The sequence below is a fragment of the Neofelis nebulosa genome, chromosome 11, assembly GCF_028018385.1.
Source record: "Neofelis nebulosa isolate mNeoNeb1 chromosome 11, mNeoNeb1.pri, whole genome shotgun sequence".
Classification (NCBI taxonomy): domain Eukaryota; kingdom Metazoa; phylum Chordata; class Mammalia; order Carnivora; family Felidae; genus Neofelis; species Neofelis nebulosa.
This window is the reverse complement of record NC_080792.1, coordinates 13,522,336-13,542,000: the sequence shown is the minus strand read 5'-3', so window position 1 is coordinate 13,542,000 and position 19,665 is coordinate 13,522,336. Positions and strand designations below refer to the sequence as shown.

The following is a 19,665-nucleotide window of genomic DNA, read 5'->3' as shown; positions in this document are numbered from 1 at the left end:
CTTGTTGTTGTTGGTTTTTTTAAGTTTATTTTTTGAGAAAGAGCACGAGCGGGGCAAGGGGCACAGAGAGAGGGAGACACAGAATCCGAAGCAGGCTCCAGGCTCTGAGCTGTCAGCATAGAGCCCGACGTGGGGCTCGAACTCATGGACCGTGAGATCATGACCTGAGCCGAAGTTGGAAGCTTAACCGACTGAGCCACCCAGGTGCCCCCAAACTCCTCTTTTTTAAATGTTTATTTATTTTGAGAGAGAGAGAGAGGAGAGAGAGAGAGAAAGAGAGAATCCCAAGTAGGCTCCGTGCTGTCAGCGTAAAGCCCCAAGCGGCACCTGATTCTCAGGAACCTGGAGATCATGACCTGAGCCGAAATCAAGTTGGACTCTTGACTGAGCCACCTAGGTGCCCTGGGAAATTTAAATAAAAATGAAAACAAAGAAAAAAACTAACAAGTATCCATATTTCTACCACCCAAATTTAGCCACTGTTAATTTCTTGATGTATCTGTTTTCATTCTTAATTTTTTTTTAAAGGTGAAAATGGGGGGGGGGGGGGCAAAAATTATAAACACTGTAAAGTAGTAACACTTAGAAAAAATCCAAAGATTCATTCACTCAATAAATATTTATTGACCACCCACCAGGCACCAGGCACTGTTCCAGATATTGAAATACAGCAAAGAAAAAAAAAAAAGACAAAATCCCAGCTCTCACAGAACATACATGTTAGTAGGAGAAATTACAAATAAGGAAAACAGTACACTATACAATATGTTACACGGTAAGTGCTACAGAGGAAAAAAAAGGCAGGGAATGGGTATAAGGAGCGTCAGGAGGGATTGCAAGTTTCAACAGGATGAGCAGGGACTGCCTCACCGAAAAGGTGACATCTGAAAATAGGAGATGAAAGAGGTAGAGAAAATTTTAAAAATCAACCAAAATCTCACTACCCACAAATAAGATAACGAACACAAGGTGAAAATAATTCGTTATGTTTCTCTGTGTACGTACAGATATCTGGATGAATGTTTATATGGACAGATACAGCTAGGAGAACTATACGGTTATAAAAATGGGTTCAAGCTACAAAATTTTTTAATCATCGATGAATTTATCAAGGATCTACTTTTTAGAGAGATAGATAATATATACGTAGATATACAGACAGATCTATGTATCACCCAGATCCAGATTTGGGATTAACTAAAGTCTAGTATCAACTGGGTTAGAATGGATATTTTGGTCACAGGCTTCCAAGTCACGAACAGGACCCATCTCTCCACTGACTCAGGTGTTAATTCTTGAGCTTCCGTTTGTAATGTGTCCTAGCTTTCTATGGGAAGGTCTGCACATCTTTCAGATTTATTTTGAGGCAGTGGGTGCTTTCTGATGCTATTACAATTGGTACTATTTTCCTAACTTCAGTTCCTGATTGTTGCTCAGATAAATACCATGATTTTATTAACTCTGCATCCTATCATCTCGTTAAATTCAAATTCGGAGTTTATATTAATTTGGATGTGCTACATATATGATGTCCCCTGCGAAGGACAATTTTGTTTGTTTTTAATCCCTAAACTTAGACTCTCCTGTCCAAAGTTGAAAAGAAGTGGTGATAGCAGGCTCCAGTATCTTTTTCCTGATCTCTGGGGGGTAAAGTTTTCAAAAATTCACAATTAAGTATGGTGCCTGCTATAGCGCTTTTTTCTTCTTGGTAGATGCCCTTTCTTAAACTAAGAAGCTCCCTTCTGTTCCTAGTGTGTGACGTTTTTTTTTTTTTTTTAAATTTTTTTTTCAACGTTTTTTATTTATTTTTGGGACAGAGAGAGACAGAGCATGAGCGGGGGAGGGTCAGAGAGAGGGAGACACAGAATCAGAAACAGGCTCCGAGCCATCAGCCCAGAGCCCGACGCGGGGCTCGAACTCACAGACCGCAAGATCGTGACCTGGCTGAAGTCGGACGCTTAACCGACTGCGCCACCCAGGCGCCCCAGTGTGTGACGTTTTTAAAACAAATCATACGTGGGTACTGGATTTTATCACATGCTTTTTAGGACTCTACACATGTAACTTCGGTATGTTATTTTTACAAATGCAATAAATTAGTTTTTCCATTTAAATTATGGACACGCTGTGTTTTGTGTGGCGTCACGTGAACGGAAACTTGACCTCTGTGGTGTGACACCTCTTGCCACGGCAGATTTCAAGGTACCGGCATGAGCTCCCGGACCTCTCAGGTGGGGAGACATGTGCACTGGTCCTCGTAAGCTGACACGAGCCAGCGCTGGCGCACCTCGGCCTTCAGTCCCTGGTAACCAAGACTGAGATTTATCATTTCACTAGACCAGCAAGAACAAAGTCACTTCAAATTCTCTATTTTATAAAAAGTCTCACAGATAATCCAGGAAGTAGATAAGGACTTGACACCCTGATTTCTCGAGCCTTCAGCAAGTACCTAAGAAGAGAGGTCACACACTGTGCCAGCTGCAGGAGAAAATGTAATATCGCTTTGAAGAGCTTACAGTGTAAATGATCTAAACAAGATTAATAGAATGTGCTTGCAATTTGGATAAAGATTTTAAGATAGGAGTAGCAATTTATTACTAACGGAATCCAAAGGTAGGATGGGGAGAGTTTAGGAACGCTCCTTCAAGAGATTATACACGTCATGAGCTAGGTCTTAATAGAGATAATGGGATTTGGACCAGCAAAGAAGAAAGGACTCTATGTGCGAGTAACAAAATTGACATAAAGAAGGTACAGAGGTAGGAGATGACGTGACATCTAAGAGAGCTCATAAAGTTGAGATAAATTCGGTGTCCATGCTGGGCATTCACTGTCGCTTCATTTGCAACAGCGTCGAGCAACATTTATGGCTACAAGGTTAAGGAGCTGTGTCTCAATTTCTCAACCATGCAAGTAGGTAAATGGGACTTCGTATTAATAATCAAATATACATACTCATTCTGTTTTTCTGCATGTAGATGACAGTGAACTCAAAAGTCACTTTGCTACTGAAACTCTTTTTACTAAGACCCCTGCAATTTTCAGGCTGCGAAAAAGAATGTTCTTTAACATCTAGGGTGTGGCTCATAGAGGTACTCAAGTAGCCTCAGAAACCATCTACCCAAAATTTCATAATGGTCAAGGTTCAGACACAGCCTGAGTAATCTGTCCACAAGGAACTCAGGGGAAATGGCCTATGTGCTACCATTCTAGGATAAGTCTAAAATTATTTGACTCCAGAAATAGGTTTAGAACCAGAAATGTTAAAAATGTAGAAGATGCAATGCAGAAAATGGAGCTATGGCCACAAGTGATATGGGTACTGAGATATAGTTCTCAAAGCCCATGTGGGAATCAAGTGTGATAAAGTACCCATTTATCATCAACACTATACTTCTATACCATTGGGTCATGTATTTTATCAAATTATTTAAAATACTTCCTCAAAACAAATTCTAGATTTACAAAAAATTCTGGATTTCAACTATTAATTATAACAACATAGTTATGTGAATTCTCTTAGTATAATTAATAGCAACACTATATAATTCCAAGGCTGATAAAGAATATAAATTATCTTACAAGGCAGCCACAAAGAATTACGTTAGTCTGCCAAATTAATTCCAAACTCTCACATAAAAGTTGCCGAAGAATGGAGTTTTCAGGGATACATTCTTACTTAATAATTTCTAATGATTTCTTTGTACGTAATCCATTCAGATACTATTTTCTTCCATACAGGAGATCCCAAAATAAAGAAGCATACACAGAATATAGCCAATAGTAGGTTATATCAATTTACTTCACTAAGAACAGCTTATTTCAGGCCTATGATTTCCATTTAGTATCAACAAAAACAATCTGTACAGAAAACCGAAAGGCAACCAGAAAGCATTATATGTAAAATGTGCAAATATACTTTAAAATGCGAGTTACTCTATAGCATTTGCAAGGTAGAACTTTACAGTAATTAAGGAACCTATCTCATTCCAGCTAATGTAATAATCCTTTTGCATATATAGCCAATGCAAATGCACAAGGCACAACTTAGTGTTGATGCTAAAGTGTCTAACATACACCCTCAGATTATTTATTTGAAGATATTAAAATAACGTATCATGTTTGTATTTTATTATTTAATGAGACATTAGTTCATTTCTAAAGCTTCACAAGCATTATACTGATAATATATGTGTGGCCAAGACAAACTATTCCCTGAACTTAAAAGGTAAAAGATAAAACCCTTAGTAGCCTATATTAAAAAAAAAAAAAAAAAAAAAATTACATATATATGTACACACACACCCACAAGAAACTTGCCACAATTCAAAGGGAGGCCATTCCTTTTAGCAAAGGTTCCCATTATAGCATTTCATGACAGAGTTATTTAAAAAGTATGTATTTATTTGCCATCTGTTTTGGTCAATCTTGCTACAAAAAGACACTGAAATAGACAATTTTCTTCTTCAAGATAAAGACAATGCCTAATTTAGAAAGTCTTTCTTTTGAGACTGCACAGTGAAAGGTATTATTTAATTAAATATAGAAGCCCATTGTTTTTAAAGAAATTACTGAAATCTACACAAAGAAAAATGTCAGCCTATCAAAACTCAATGAGACCCGGCTAGAACACAATTCAAAATCTTTCAAGCCCAATCACAGTGCTCTTTGCTAGTACTGCCCATCCCTGAGAATAAAGATTCTATCATTTAATAAAGTAAATAAATTTTACATTGAAGCAAATGATGCTTAAGAATTTTTTTTTTCAAAATATAAAATAAGCCCTATTACATTCTGGTAAAAAAAAAAAAAAAAAGAGAGAGAGAGAGAGAGAGAGAGAGAGAAAATAAAAAATAAATGCTCTTTGTAAAGACCACCCATCCTAAATATTGGTATCTCAATCAATTTTAATCCTCTTCTTAACTGGGCAATTCCTATTTTTTGCCATATATCTCCGATCTCTTTATAATCCATTATTTTATCATTTTTGTTAACAGGAGCATTTAACTGGTAATGGAACAAAGGTACATATAAAATTAAAGGGACTCTGGAGTGAGATCTGTGTTTTCCTGTGGTAAAAGAGTTTTACTGGAAACAATCTGAATGCCATTAAGAAAGGCAAAAGTACCTACGAAGGAAAGAACACACATGGTAAACGTCCTCCTTGTTATCTTTGGTTTAGCCTTCTTGGCCAAAATCTTCCGTAAACTTCTTCAATTTCAACAAGTCATGTTCATTGACTGTGGGCTTTGTGTTAGACAGTGACCGTAACATATCCGACTGTCAGGGAAAAAGAAGGGAGGTGTTAGTAATAGGTTTAATCAACTAAAAACCATTGTGTCATCATTATTACTACTGACTTTCCATCTAAGGTTAAATCTAAGTATTTGCAGTGTGCCATAAGTTATTCACAACAAACTCTCTTATTCTTCTAGAGAAAATCTTTGATCATGTTATTCTTTTGCACAGCAGCTTTCAAATGGTTGCCTTGTTCTGACCACAACTTTCAATGGCTCCCCACTACCCATCAGAAGTACAATCCTGTTAATAAGCCTGAGGCTCTCCAGAATAAGGCCCTCCAGAATATGTCCCTGATCTCTTTCCTAGTCTTACCTGTTTTTCTTTCTTAAACAAGAGAGTTCACCAAGTGCAATTCAAAAGGAACATAATCATTCACTTACAGAAATCATTCACTTACACTTATGTGAAACACAATACCATTTAATTAAAACCAACTATCAGAATTTTTTAGCTATTAGTCAAAATTATGATCAAATGGTAAGAAAATATGCTAATATCAGGGAGTCATTAAAAAATTAAGTTCTAGGCTATGTCTCTTATATGAAAAATGATCTAAAGAACAAAATCTTTAAAAAATAATATAGCAAGGACTGCAACAACTGAATAACTTTTCAGAGAAGCAGTATGGTTAACACATAAATATATCCATAGACATACTTATGTACTTATAGAGGTACGTGTACGTCTATAGGTATAGAGTATATACCATGTAAGTAAGTTTTTTTTCTGGAAGTTACTGTTAATTCTGACACAAAGCTCTTTGCAAATATGTAACTGAAGTAGAAGATTTAAAAAGAACTGAACATTCACCAATAAGAAAACATAAAAACAGTAAATGTAGCTTTTCAATCACAGTAAGCTTCCTATACGTTACAAAATAAGTCTTACAAATTATTTTAATTCCTCCAATAAAAACTACAGAAATTTAATTTTTTATCATAAAAACTTGGTTTCAGGATTTTTTTTTTCAAGCACTATAATATTTAAACTTTCTATGAAGCCTGAAGAAGTAAAACAAAAATACCATCACGAATACTATGATACATGCATTAGGGTTTCCAGATATTTTACAAAATCTTAGAATCCCCAGAAAAGAAATTTTCAACAATTCCACTTTTTATTAAGTCTTGACAATAATTTATAGATAAGTCTTTTGGTGATCGTATCCCAGCTGTAAGACCTATAAACTTAGAAACCTGTTTTTGAAAAATAGCTTTTTCACTTAAAATTAAATTTTCCTTAAAGCCCAAGAAAATATTTTAAAGATAATTATTTGTTACATTTTAAGTTTAATTATCTTTACAACTTTTTAACTGAATAGTCAGTATTACACACACTAACAATTTCCTAGCTAATTTTACGTAAAATGTTTATCTTTGTCTCACAAATTACAAATTATGTTTTAAGTTTTTTGTTGAAAGCAAACAAAATGTCAAACCATGCAAACAACTGGCTCCAGAAGTTTATCCCCAGGGACGTCCATCCATGTCATTTCAATGGCACCAGGGTCACCTGGAGAACACGGTGTTAGCAGATCATCTACTATTTTGTTAGGATCAGCTCGTGAAGGTCCGCGAACCTGGAATAAATAGTAATCTGAAATATTTACTTGAACAAATTAACAAAATTAAGGTTTAGGCCATTATCAGGAAATGTGAAAATGTACCATTCTATACTTTGTTAAAATGTTGACTTCCACAAATAAATAGAATATACAACAAAATGTAGCTAGCTGTCTTTGGGTGATGGGATAGGTTTTGCTTAGTTTTAATTTTTTTCTTGATGCTTTCCTATAGTCTGAAATTTCCTACCATAAATTACTTACATGATCACAAGGAGAAAATGAATTAAAATTAAAAAAACAAAACAAAACAGGTACCCGTGATTAAGAGTTCTCTTTTCTTCTCTAATGCTTATTAAATGCTCTTAGAGACCAAAAAAAAAAGTAATCCTCAATAATTCTCCTAAGTTTCTCTATTTTCTAAAGCTGAGAAAGTTTCTGTGATATTTAGATTTATTAGTGTGAAATCACCGAATCTTTGTCTTTTTTAACAAAAATTTCTTCTTTAAATATAAGCACAAAAATAAATGCTAAGTATAATTTCAGTGCTATTTTGTGATTCATAACTAATTTAAAATAAAATTTTTTTTTTTTTTTTTTTTTTTTTTAAATAAAATTTTAATAACACCCAGAGAGAGAACCTTTGTGACAGAGTCACACGCAAGTATTTTTTAGATGGCAACAAATCTATACCAGTTGGGAGCTGCTTTCACACTTATTTATTTGATGATCAATCTTAAGTATTATCCCAGGATTAGGGTAGGTGCAGAAAAATAAACATTCTAACTTCACTTATTATGTCTATTTTATTGTCTGTCTTTCCCCACCAGCCTTTCAGCTGTGGGGATTTTTGTTTGTAGGAAATGTGGTGCCAAAGAGAGCACAAGGGATTTTTGTTTTGTTTTGAATTTTTTTTCTTAATGTTTTTATTTATTTTTGAGACAGAGAGAGACAGAGCATGAGCAGGGAAGGGGCAGAGAGAGAGGGAGACACAGAATCGGAAGCAGGCTCCAGGCTCTGAGCCATCAGCACAGAGCCCGATGTGGGGCTCGGATTCACACTGTGAGATCGTGACCTGAGCCGAAGTCGGACGCTCAACCGACTGAGCCACCCAGGCGCCCCGGGATTTTTGTTTTTGACTGTGGTGCTTCCTGACTTACCAGTACTTTAGACATTTGACAAAATAAACAGGCAATCTTGTTTTTGATTGAAATAATCATCCTTCAAAATGGGAGTAAAGCATGCAGCCACGGAGAGCTCTACCATAGCTGGTGATGCAGAGAAGGCCTGGTGTTAACCCTGATTCGGCTGCTTTGCCTTTGTCCTCCTAGTAAGGACCTGGCTTCCGGGTCGTGTAGCCTGTCCCGGTAGTAATACAGAGAACGGAATGAAAACTTCTGGGTAAGAAAGGACTGGATTCCTAAAAATCTATAGTTTCTAAATGGCAAAGAGAATTTAAAAGAAAATAACAGTGGCTGAGACTAAACTTGACCCTGAGCCTCCTGTATTTCTTCCCTCAGTAATGAAATGGCTGAAGAAGTGGAAAGAGCCGTTTCCTGGGCTGCTCAGGTACCAGGACAGAGATGCTGCGTGGGAGCTGCTTCACTCCTCTCGCACAGAGCACTTCGAGGCAGTGTTGTCATCTCTACTTTAGAGAAGATACAAATGAGCTTGAAACGGGTAACAAAATGTGCTCAAGGAGATGTGACAAGCAAACTGTGAACTCAGGCTTTAAATTCAGGTTTTAATTCCGGTTCATCCTTTTCTTAAAATCTTATTTCATTGTGGGGTTAACAGACATACGTATGTAACTTACTCATGATATAGTAGTCTTGTCATATCCATATCCTATCCATTGCTGGATTAGGTTTACTAATCGTTTTTCAGGATTCTCACATCAATGTTCATGAGTAACATTGGACACTGCAGCCCTTAGGAACAGGGTTAGTCCATATTACCTACTCCACTGTTACTTACAATGGACGTCCCAAGACCATGGTCGTTGGACAAAACACTATATGCTCAACTCATTCATGCAGACAGAATGGTGTATGGGAAGCAAGGCTTCACATTCCGAAGTACACGTGACCTAGAGAAAAATCACACCTCTGCACCCCTCCGGTTGTACCCCGGCAAACCGGGTCCGCGTCCAAGCCCCAGTTTTATCATGTTAACACCTACGTCTCAGATTAATGATCAACAGGTGGCGAAAGGCACCTCCTGCAGAGTTTTTGTGAGGACCCAATGCAACAGTAAGATAAAGAATAGAACACAGCGCCAGGCATGGGAATATTTAGTATCAGCCATTATTATTTTTACCCCCCCCTTTTTTTTTTTATGAGACAGAGAGCACAGTGGGGGGAGAAAGGGGGAGGAGTGGGGGAAAGGGGAGGGAGAGGAGAAGGGAGAGAGGGAGGGAGAGAGGAGGAGAGAGAAGGGGGGGGAGAGACAGCGAGAGCGAGAGAGCAAGAGAATGAATCTCAAGCAGGCTCCACACTCAGCACAGAGCCCATCGCAGGGCTGGATGCCACGACCCCTGGGACCGCAGCCTGAGCAGAAGTCAAGAGTTGAACACTCAACTGACAGAGCCACCCAGGCGGCCGTTTTTGTTCATGAAGTGTAAATGCACCAGGTTCTGCTCAAAGATATTCCTTCCAGTTACATCAAAGGTAACTATATACTTAAAAGTATATACTTTTAAGTACTCATACTTTCTATACTTACATCAAAATAATAAGTACTTAAAAAAATCACTGCACGTAACATTTTAAAATACTTTAAGGCTATTAATAAACTTTGTGGGAGAACTTATTTGCAATGAAATGGAAATGTCTATTCTATAAACGCACTTTAGTTTACAGAGCTGAAACCTTCCTGAAATTCTCTGAAGACAAATTAATGATGGCCTGACTTTAAAAACCTATGAAAGGGTGGATCAAAGTTCCTTACCTTTTTAAAATGAGTAGCTGACTGTACTTTTCTAACAGGCTGCATGAGCGCGTCACGCACAATGATACTTATGTCTGCTCCCGAATAACCATCGGTTTTCTTCCCAAGTTCTCGGAAGTCTGTTTCCGTTAGACTGTTCTGAGTGGTCCCCAAGTGCAATTTAAACATTGCTGCTCGGGCATGGGCCTCAGGCAACGGAATATAAATTCGTTTCTCGAATCTTGAAAGAGAAATTATACCAAGAATATTACTACATATGTTTAATTTCAGTTGAAAATTCAGATTTTTCAAGAAGAAACAAGATACTCAGATGGTCTCATATATACAAAGCTAAGCTGGTTGATTTCTATGTGTCAGAGTTAAAGATATATAGTTTGGTTAAACAGTGGGAAAATATCCAGAACATGTTAACAACTAACAAGTAAAACCAACATAGTCAGAGAACCAGTTTGGAGTGATTTAATCTTTCTCACATGATTTTTGGGTTATTTTGGCCATAGTCTTTGTATGTCTAGAGGTCACAACCTGGTATGTCTCACAAGATTAGCGCCCCATAGATTTATACTCTGAACTCCTGATCAAGGGATTATGGTTCATCATATGAAATAAGAGAGGACAAAATAATTCTCCAAATCCGAAACAGTAAAATTACTCAAAATCTTATATAATAAGCATATGTTGACACAAAATGTCCACTTTATCATAATAGGTACATTCAGAATAAATAGTTATACTATCTCATAAACACTGTTTTATTAAGAATAATTTTGCTTGCCTTCTTAGACAGCATTTGGAGATAGGAAGTAACAAAGGCCAATTTAAGTGGCTGTGAAGATTGTTCTCCCTTTAGGTAACTCTCTGTGGCAGTAAGAAGTTTAAGTTTCCATTATCTACAGACATGCATTTAGAACTAGACCAGTTTGCAAAAGTAACGGGCAGATTTCCTCTCTTGATACTGGACAGTAACCTAGCATCTTGGCAAAGCATCAAGTGAATGGGGTAAAAGCGGCAGGAACTGATGCTAATTTTTACCACGCAAAATTCAGTGACTGAAACAGGGAACTATGTGCGTGAAAAGTAACGAGACTAGGGGCACCCGGGTGGCTCAGTTGGTTAAGCGTCCAACTTCGGCTCAGGTCATGATCTTGTGGTTTGTGAGTTTGAGCCCCACGTCGGGCTCTGTGCTGACAGCTGAGCCTGGAGCCTGCTTCGGATTCTACGTCTCCTCCTCTCTGTGCCCCTCCCATGCTCATGCTCTGTTTCTCTCTGTCTCTCAATAAACATAAGAAAATAAATAAATAAATAAATAAATAAATAAAAGTAACAAGACTATATACCTTCCCTGTAGCTCAAGTTTCGTATGCAACTTAAAAATTATAGACAAATTTCTTTTAATTACTTCCTTTTTAATGTTTATTTATTTTTGAGAGAGAGACAGAGTGTGAGCAGGGGAGAGGCAGAGAGAGAGAGGGAGACACAGTATCCAAAGCAGGCTCCAGGCTCTGGGCTGTCAGCACAGAGCCTGACACGGGGCTCGAGAACCCACATACTGCGAGATCATGACCTGAGCCGAAGTCGGACACTCAACCAACTAAACCACCCAGGTGCCCCATAAACGTAAATTTTTTTATGAAAATATATCTTGGTTATCTATCACACTTTAACCTATGTAACTGTCATTTTGCTAAAATTTTGTGTGAAAGTTTTCCACTGAAATATCAAGCTATATTTGTAAATTTTAGAAGCAACAGTGCCCACTAAGCATAGTCTGAATTACAAGTTAAGCATTAGGTAATATATGTTCCAATGTGAAAGATTCGTAAGTGGATATCTTGTAACTTTAATATAGCAAGCAAACAAACGCCTGCCTCTCTTCCTCCGACACTGGGGGTCAGCAGGACTAGGGCACATCAAAAAAATTCTAGGGGCGCCTGGGTGGCTCAGTCGGTTAAGCGTCTGACTTCGGCTCAGGTCATGATCTCGCGGTTCGTGAGTCCAAGCCCCGTGTCGGGCTCTGTGCTGACAGCTCAGAGCCTGGAGCCTGTTTCAGATTCTGTGTCTCCCTCTCGCTCTCTGACTCTCCCCCGTTCATGCTCTGTCTCTCTCTGTCTCAAAAATAAATGTGAAAAAAAATTTAAAAAAAAATTCTGAAAAGTTTTCAGAATGCCTCTTCCCTAGACAAAAAGGGAATTGCTACTGACTTGTTACATCTGTAGTTAGAAATAAGATCTTCACTATATTTTCATACCTTCTTCTAATGGCAGAATCCAGAACCCAGGGGATATTTGTAGCTCCCAGAACCAAAATTCCATCATTGTCTACACCAACGCCTGCACCAAAATAAGTAATATTTTAAATAATTTTCCGTTTTAGTGTTCTTTAAACATTGCCTATACGTTCTGTTAAGAATGTGGGGTTTTAATGTTATAGTGCCCCATCTTGAGAGGGTCTCTTTGAAAAATCAAATATCACATTATTAAAATACAATGCAAATATTCCCAAGAATCAAATCTGCTAGACTGTGGGCAAATACTATTAATATTCTTTTCAAAATATTTCTTGAAAGATTTCATTTGAAGTCTACAAATTCCTTTTGCTGATACTGTTCCTGGTATGATGTAAGTGAATATGCAAATCTTCCTGTTTCTGCCAGAGTACTGCAAGATGATTACACCATGGAGGACGACCGGAATGAAGCTTGGCATAATCAAACACGTGGTCTGCTAAAATGAAGAAATTCAGCTTGAATTTCACTGTTTCATTATTGTGATGATAATGGTGATACAATAACAGAAACTATGCGAAAAACCAGTCAGCCTACCTTGCATTTGAACTAAGAACTCCGTCTTAATTCTACGGGCAGCTTCACTTTCGTTTTCGCTTCTTGAGCCACACAGAGAATCAATTTCATCGATGAAGATGATGGAAGGTTTACTCTCTCTGGCAAGCTGAAATAAGTTCTTAACTAGCCTAAAAATAAGTAAAAGCTTTCAGCTTCTTAAAAGAATAGTAAATGACAGAGGACTTAATGAAAAAAAAAAAAAAACACAACACATATACAGTATTATAAGAACTCTACAGATTAAAAGGTCCAACTATGTTTTGGTCTAGAAAATAAGAATACTACAACTGGATGATTCACTTTATGATTTACTAAACTATGCTATATATAACTATACATATGCTACCTTTTTCCTATGAAATAAATGTCAAACTAGGGACTGATCTGACAACGAAATGAATACTTATTTCATATTCAGACACTTCTCTGAATGTCTATTCATGATGTAGGAAGCCTCTTCCTTTATATACTGATATAGTGACTACCTGGCATAGAAAAACTAAAAAGCCAAAAAAACCAAAAAACCAAAAAAAAAAAAACCCCACCAAAACAACAACTTACTACTTACTTTTCACTTTCTCCTAGCCACTTAGAGACAAGGTCAGAGGAAGATATTGAAAAAAACGTTGAGTTGTTTGCCTCTGTTGCCACAGCTTTGGCTAAATAGGACTTTCCCGTTCCCGGTGGGCCAAATAACAGAATTCCCCTCCAAGGTGTTCTCTTGCCTAAAATTCGCATGAGAAAAATAACATGAGAACCTAAGACTGTTAATTTCAGTTACTAGAGACATCACCCATACTGAAGAATACTGTGGAGAAGTTTTCACTCTGCAGCTAACAGTAATTTTTTTTTTTAAATAAATCAATCTAAGGTAAGTATGTCTTAGAAGTATTGTATTTGCTTTTTCTAGAGACCACTTTGTCCAATGGGTTTACACAGATATATAACCCTTCTAATAGGAAGCTCAACTGCTTGCTCACTCATTCATTCAGCCACTATGCACTGAAACCACAACGTACAGACGGAGAACTGTGAATACAAGAGGATCTTGCAATCTAGTAAAGGCAGACTCGTTCAGCTAAAACGTACTACCTGATGGTCTACTGTGTATGATCCTTAATACCAGAACACTGTAGGACAAACTATATCCGCAGGGCAAGGGCAGCTGGAAACATTTTCTTTTAAATATTTGACGCTTGGGGGGATGAAACTAACACAGTTTGGGTGATCCCTCTCAAAGTTCTATTCAGTTCCTGATTCCACAAGGAGGCAAAGGTTACTATTACAGAGAGCCTATTCTTGTATTCTTGTTCAAGTGGTTGGGTAACGATAAGGGGACTCTACCTGAAATCCTAGTTTTGCCAAAATATGACAAGTGAGCAAATCAACTCTGTATTTCAATTTTCCTAATGAGAAATCATAACACTGCCTAAAATAAAACAGGCTGAGTTACATCTGGCAAAAAAATATTAACTATACACTTAAAAAACTTCTAGGTGCAAATTGGATGGGTACATGGTATCCATAGGAGAATGGCATGTGGGGCGCCTCGGGTGGCTCAGTGGGTTAGGCATTGTGGAGGCTTGATTTCTGCTCAGGTCATGATCTCACGGTTCATGAGATCCAGCTCTGTGTCTGGCTCTGTATGTGGAGCCTGCTGGGGACTCTCTCTCCCTCTCTCTCTGACCCTCACCTGCTTGCATGCACTCTGTCTCTCAAAATAAATATATAAACTTAAGAAAATAAAAAAAGAATAAAAATAAAAGAACGACATGCAGATTACTAATGGCAAATCTGAGTATTGTTACATAAGCCTCATCTTTGACTTGAATTCTATCTTCCTATTTTAAATGTCTACAATTGTAAGTCAGTGTTCCCTTAAATGTGGTACATATAATTAGTGGCATATGAAGTGCTTTCCATGCAGCACACAAATACTTTGTATTTAAATAATTTTTAAATATTAGAAAATTATTAATTTTTTTCCATTTATAGCAGGCACAAAGCAATCTTTTAAAATGAAGTTAATACAGGGGCGCCTGGGTGGCTCAGTCAGTTATGTTGCAGACTTTGGCTCAGGTCATGATCTCATGGTTCATGGGTTCGAGCCCCATGTCAAGCTCTGTGCTGACAGCTCGGGGCCTGGAACCTGCTTCGGATTCTGTGTCTCCCTCTCTCCGTGACCCTTCCCCATTCATGCTCTGTCTCTCTCTCTCTCAAAGGTGACTAAACGTTAAAAAAATTTTTTTAAATGAAGTTAGTACATAAAAATAAGATGACTTAAAAGTTCAAATACAGACAAAACAATCTACGGTGTTAGAGGAGTCAAGAGAGTGATTACCTTTGCAGAGGAAAGATTTGGCAGAGGGAGACTTCTGGGTTATTGGTATTATTTCTTGATCTGTGTGATGATGATTACATAGATATACTTACTTTCTGATAACTTATGAAGCTGAACACTTACAGGTTCCTGCTGGTCTCTGTATATTTAGGCTATACAAATTTGCTCTATAAATGAGTGATTTAAAGAAAAATTTAAAAAAATAATAATGGTACACGTATATGGAAACAATCATAAAGAAGATACATAAATGACGTGTTTGCAAAACAGTGATGTAAGTAATATAAAATGATCTCAACCATACTTTTGTGCCTTTATAGAATCATGATGTCAACTTTTAATTAAAAAAAAATTTTTTTAATGTTTATTTTTGAGAGGGAGACAGAGTGCGAGAGGGAGACGGGCAGAGAGAGAGGGAGACACAGAACCCGAAGCAGGCTCCGGGCTCCGAGCTGTCAGCACAGAGCCCGCCGCGGGGCTCAAACCCACAAACCGTGAGATCACGACCCGAGCTGAAGTCTGACACTTAACAGACTGAGTCACCCAGGCGCCCCCACGATGTCACTTTGACACTGTTAATTTCCTATTTCTGAAGTTAGGTTGTAAGTCATACCTTGCTAGGTGGACCACTGGGGGCCCACGGGTTCTCTGCCCATCACTACTCTATACGACAGTACCTTCTGGAAGTGTTCAGCTTGAGGCCAACAGCACAGATCCGCTCTCTACATAAACCAGCTTGCTTCTAAAAGGGAAGCCCTGTTTCACTGTGACACTGTGGGTACAGCCACAGCACAAACACAGGCAGGCTCTCGGTCATACACAGGACGAAATGAAGGAAAGGTGCAGCACAAATCACCTACTGCTGCAGCTGTAACTTCAACGACACCCAGACGGCTGGCTTAGCAATATCCTGTCACAGTGAGAAGCAGCTGTCCCTAGAGGTAGGTGCTTCATCTGAAAATGGTAAATAATTCCTATTCCTCTTTTCAAGAAATGGAAGAACTCTCATAAAACTAGTGCATGGCCATTGCAAAAACTTCAGATGAAAGTTCAAAGAAGTAAAAATCACCCCTGATCTTATCACCCAGGCATAGCCTTAACATTTTGGTCGGTCTACTTTTACTTCCCCGCACACACATTTATTTAACAAATATAGAGACATACCACACACGTTTATAACGTGGGATTTGACCTTTATCATACATGTGGGCATGCCTTCATGTTAATAATGTAGATCTGTAAATGTGCCCTATATTTTAGTGAGCACACAGCACTCCACTGCATGCCGGTGACCACCCTACTGGTTGACATTTACATTGTGTGGCTATATATCTATATATGTACGTATTACAAATATGCGTATGAAATAAATACCTTTGTGTAAAGGTGTATCACCACCTCATAACAGAACTGATGTAAGCTGTTACCTTATAATACGGTGACAAAAATTCACAACACTCTACTTCAGTCATCAATGACTTTTTAAACAATGACCAAAAAAATATTTAACATTCATCTCACCTGTAAAAAGATGAGGAAATTTAATAGGCAAGATCACAGCCTCTTTCAGTGCCTCTTTGGCTCCTTCAAGACCAGCAACGTCGCTCCATTTCACATTTGGTCGCTCTATAACAATGGCACCTACAAAAACATTATGTCACCTTTAAATTAAGGAAGACTATTCTATCAAATGTAGAATACAACACGAAATAATGACGTTCAAGAAACACGTTATAAAACTGTCTGGAAAAGTTTTATCTATTAAGAACCTTTTAGAACTCGTGTGACAAGGAAGTAGTTATTAGGGCGGAGTCAACAGGAGTCTGGAAGCTGGGGTGGGCGACTAGATCACCTCGGGGAGGTCACTTAGCTTTTCTATTTCTGCTTCCTCACTGTAAAATGGAAATAACACTATCTGCCCAAACTACTTAAGATGGGTTAGTGTAAGGATCAAATGACATAATGAATACTAGAGTGTTTGGAAAATCACCAGACATTACAGCAAGTGGCGGTCATGTTTCAATGCACTAAAGTATCGGAAGTACTTGTTCAATGGGGGCTGATCTACTAGTTCTTTTTTTTTTAACAAAAACACCCAGTGATCTAATGCTCTCCTTAACCACAAAAAGAAAAATGTCCTCAAAAGTTTTAACTGATGACAGACAGATGGATGCACAGATAAATAGTAGGGAGAAGGGAAGGGAGGGGATGATGGAAGAGAGAGAAGTGTGCTCTTGTAGATTTGCAGTATTTTCCTAAGATTTGCCAAATTTTCTTTCTGGCTTCTAAATAGACCTACTTAAAATTTTTGTACATTAAAAAAGCTATCTAAATGATTTAGTTTTTCTGTATAATATATTCAAAGGCGACACTAATTGTTGCAGTAAGAATCCACAAAAGATTTCTTCTAATATAGCTTATTGGCAAAACTTTTTAGTTATTCTTTTATCAAAAGCTTTTCGAAGGCACCTTTGTGGCTCAGTCGGTTAAGCGTCTGACTTCGGCTCAGAGCCTGGAGCCTGCTTCTGATTCTGTGTCTCCCTGTCTCTGTGCCCCTCCCCTGCTTGCATTCATTCTCTCTCTCTCTCAAAAGTAAACATTAAAAAAAAAAAATGACAACAAAAAAGCATTTCCAAAAGCCAGTTCTAAGGTGATATATAACTGTTTTAAGTATAACAAAATATTACCACTTACACAGTCTGCTGATTACCAATAAATTTAGTTTTATGGGTATTTCTTCTTGTTAGGAAAGATCATCTATTATTCAAAGAGTAATTATATTACACAACCTACTTAAATTATGAAAATCTTTAGCTATAGATCTAAATTAAATGAAACTGGGGTGCCTGGCTGGCTCAGTCAGTGGAGCATGTGACTCTTGATCTCAGGGTTTTAAGTTCGAGCCCCACGTTGGGTGCAGAGATAACTTAAAAAAATAAAATCTTGAAAAAAAAAATTGAAATGAAACCTTAAACACTTTCTACATTCTAAAAGTTTACAGTAAGTATAAGGTAAAGCCAATTCACTTTTTCTTTTCTATGTTCCACTCAGATTAGTAAGGAAACATTTACAACACCCCATAGGATTTTGTGATAGGTAAACAAAAGTAAATTTACTTTAAATTATGCAAATATCATCTGGCCAATTAAAGTTTTTCCTAAGTATGAATTTTCTAAATATGCCATAATTTATCTTTACACTTAATTAATACTTTTCAAAGTTGAAAAGTGACTTTGGAATGTTTAGTGATAAAAAATTCAGATAAAAGTAACATTGACAAAAGTAGTAACTAAAAAGGAGGAGAAGGATTATTGGGAATACAAGCCAAATGATTTGTTTTCCAATTATATAAATTCAGCCAGTCTTTGACTCTACTCTTTATTACACTAATGTTATTTAACCTCAAAAAAAAAGTCCGTGAGCATCAAAACAGCTAACAGAAAACTCAAATCATAAATTATTTAATTTTAATAATCAAATATTACATTTAAAATCATAACTTAAAACAGAAGTAAAAGATTTAAAATACTCTTTCAGGGAAAAGAGGCAAGATTCAAGAAAGGCTATTTTACAGTGAAATCCATGAGCAACTCTTAAATGAAAAGACGGAAAAAATGACTTAGATATGAAAGGACAGGATTTCATACTACACTTCATCCTGAAATTCCAAATAAATGTTCTCATTTATGTGTTTTCAGCATTTGTATTTTTGTACATCTCTGGTCCTTATCATTACTGATTTTTTTTTTTTTTTAATTTAACGTTTGTTTATTTTTGAGAGAGACAAAGACAGAATGCGAGTGGGTTAGGGGCAGAGAGAGAGGAAGACACAGAATGGGAAGCAGGCTCCAGGCTCCGAGCTGTCAGCACAGAGCCCGACGCGGGGCTCGAACTCAGGAGCTGTGAGATCATGACCTGAGCCGAAGGTGGACGCTCAACCGACTGAGCCACCCAGGGGCCCCTATCATTACTCATTTTTAAAGAAAAATTCCCTATTAAAAATTGGCTTGTATCTTTTCCAAAACTAAAGATACCATCCAGTTTTTACTTTGTGGGGGAGAGAGGGGAAACAAAAGCAGGACAGAAAAAAATGTCTTTTGCCTTCCAACAGTAAGGCCACCTGGCACAGACCACGGGGTTGTCCAGCAGAGCTCACGGAGTAGCAAGCGTGTGCTCGCACCGCTCCAGGCAGTGCTGCTGTGGCAGCAGAAACTCGGCCTTTGCTTTTTGATTTTATCCACCACTCAAGCTCTCAGACATAAAAGTATCCTCACTAACGGTAGCATTTCCAAGGTGTTACCCTTAGAGTATTCTCCTAGATGTCCCAGTGCGGTTAGTAAGACAGGTAACAATAAAAATGAAGAGACCAGTTAGTGCAGTAAGATTAAAAGACTGGCCAAGCAGGGTGCAGTCACCATTCACTCACCAAGGCTGTGCCTATATAATGGAAATCCTTCCCAGCTATGCATCTATTCGGTAAGATCCAAATTAACAAAATACATAAAACTCAATCCAAAAAGTCATCAGCTAACATATCAAATGATGATCAAATCTCAGTATATATAGTCAGCAATTGAGTAGATGCCATTTTAGATACACAGAATGACTACCATTTACTGAGGCCCTAAAATGTGTCAGATATAACATCGTCAGGTTTTACACTGTCATAAT

At 37.6% G+C, this 19,665-nt stretch overlaps 1 protein-coding gene and 1 long non-coding RNA gene across 2 annotated transcripts in view; one reads left to right on the top strand and one right to left on the bottom strand.

Moving 5' to 3' along the window:
* LOC131489958 (uncharacterized) overlaps nt 1-13,036 on the top strand; it is a 28,986-nt gene extending 15,950 nt beyond the window's left edge. The window contains exon 3 of the long non-coding RNA XR_009250848.1: nt 12,465-13,036. This is a non-coding gene — a long non-coding RNA (uncharacterized LOC131489958). The remainder of the gene's footprint in view (nt 1-12,464) is intronic.
* Nucleotides 3,775-19,665, bottom strand: part of VPS4B (vacuolar protein sorting 4 homolog B) — a 32,692-nt gene continuing 16,801 nt past the window's right edge. Inside the window, exons 5-11 of the mRNA XM_058691875.1 lie at nt 16,516-16,635; nt 13,222-13,378; nt 12,633-12,781; nt 12,060-12,141; nt 9,812-10,031; nt 6,740-6,880; nt 3,775-5,280 (exon numbers count right to left, since the gene is read on the bottom strand). Coding sequence (XP_058547858.1) covers nt 5,179-5,280; nt 6,740-6,880; nt 9,812-10,031; nt 12,060-12,141; nt 12,633-12,781; nt 13,222-13,378; nt 16,516-16,635 — 971 coding nt within the window. The 3' untranslated portion in view covers nt 3,775-5,178. The remainder of the gene's footprint in view (nt 5,281-6,739; nt 6,881-9,811; nt 10,032-12,059; nt 12,142-12,632; nt 12,782-13,221; nt 13,379-16,515; nt 16,636-19,665) is intronic.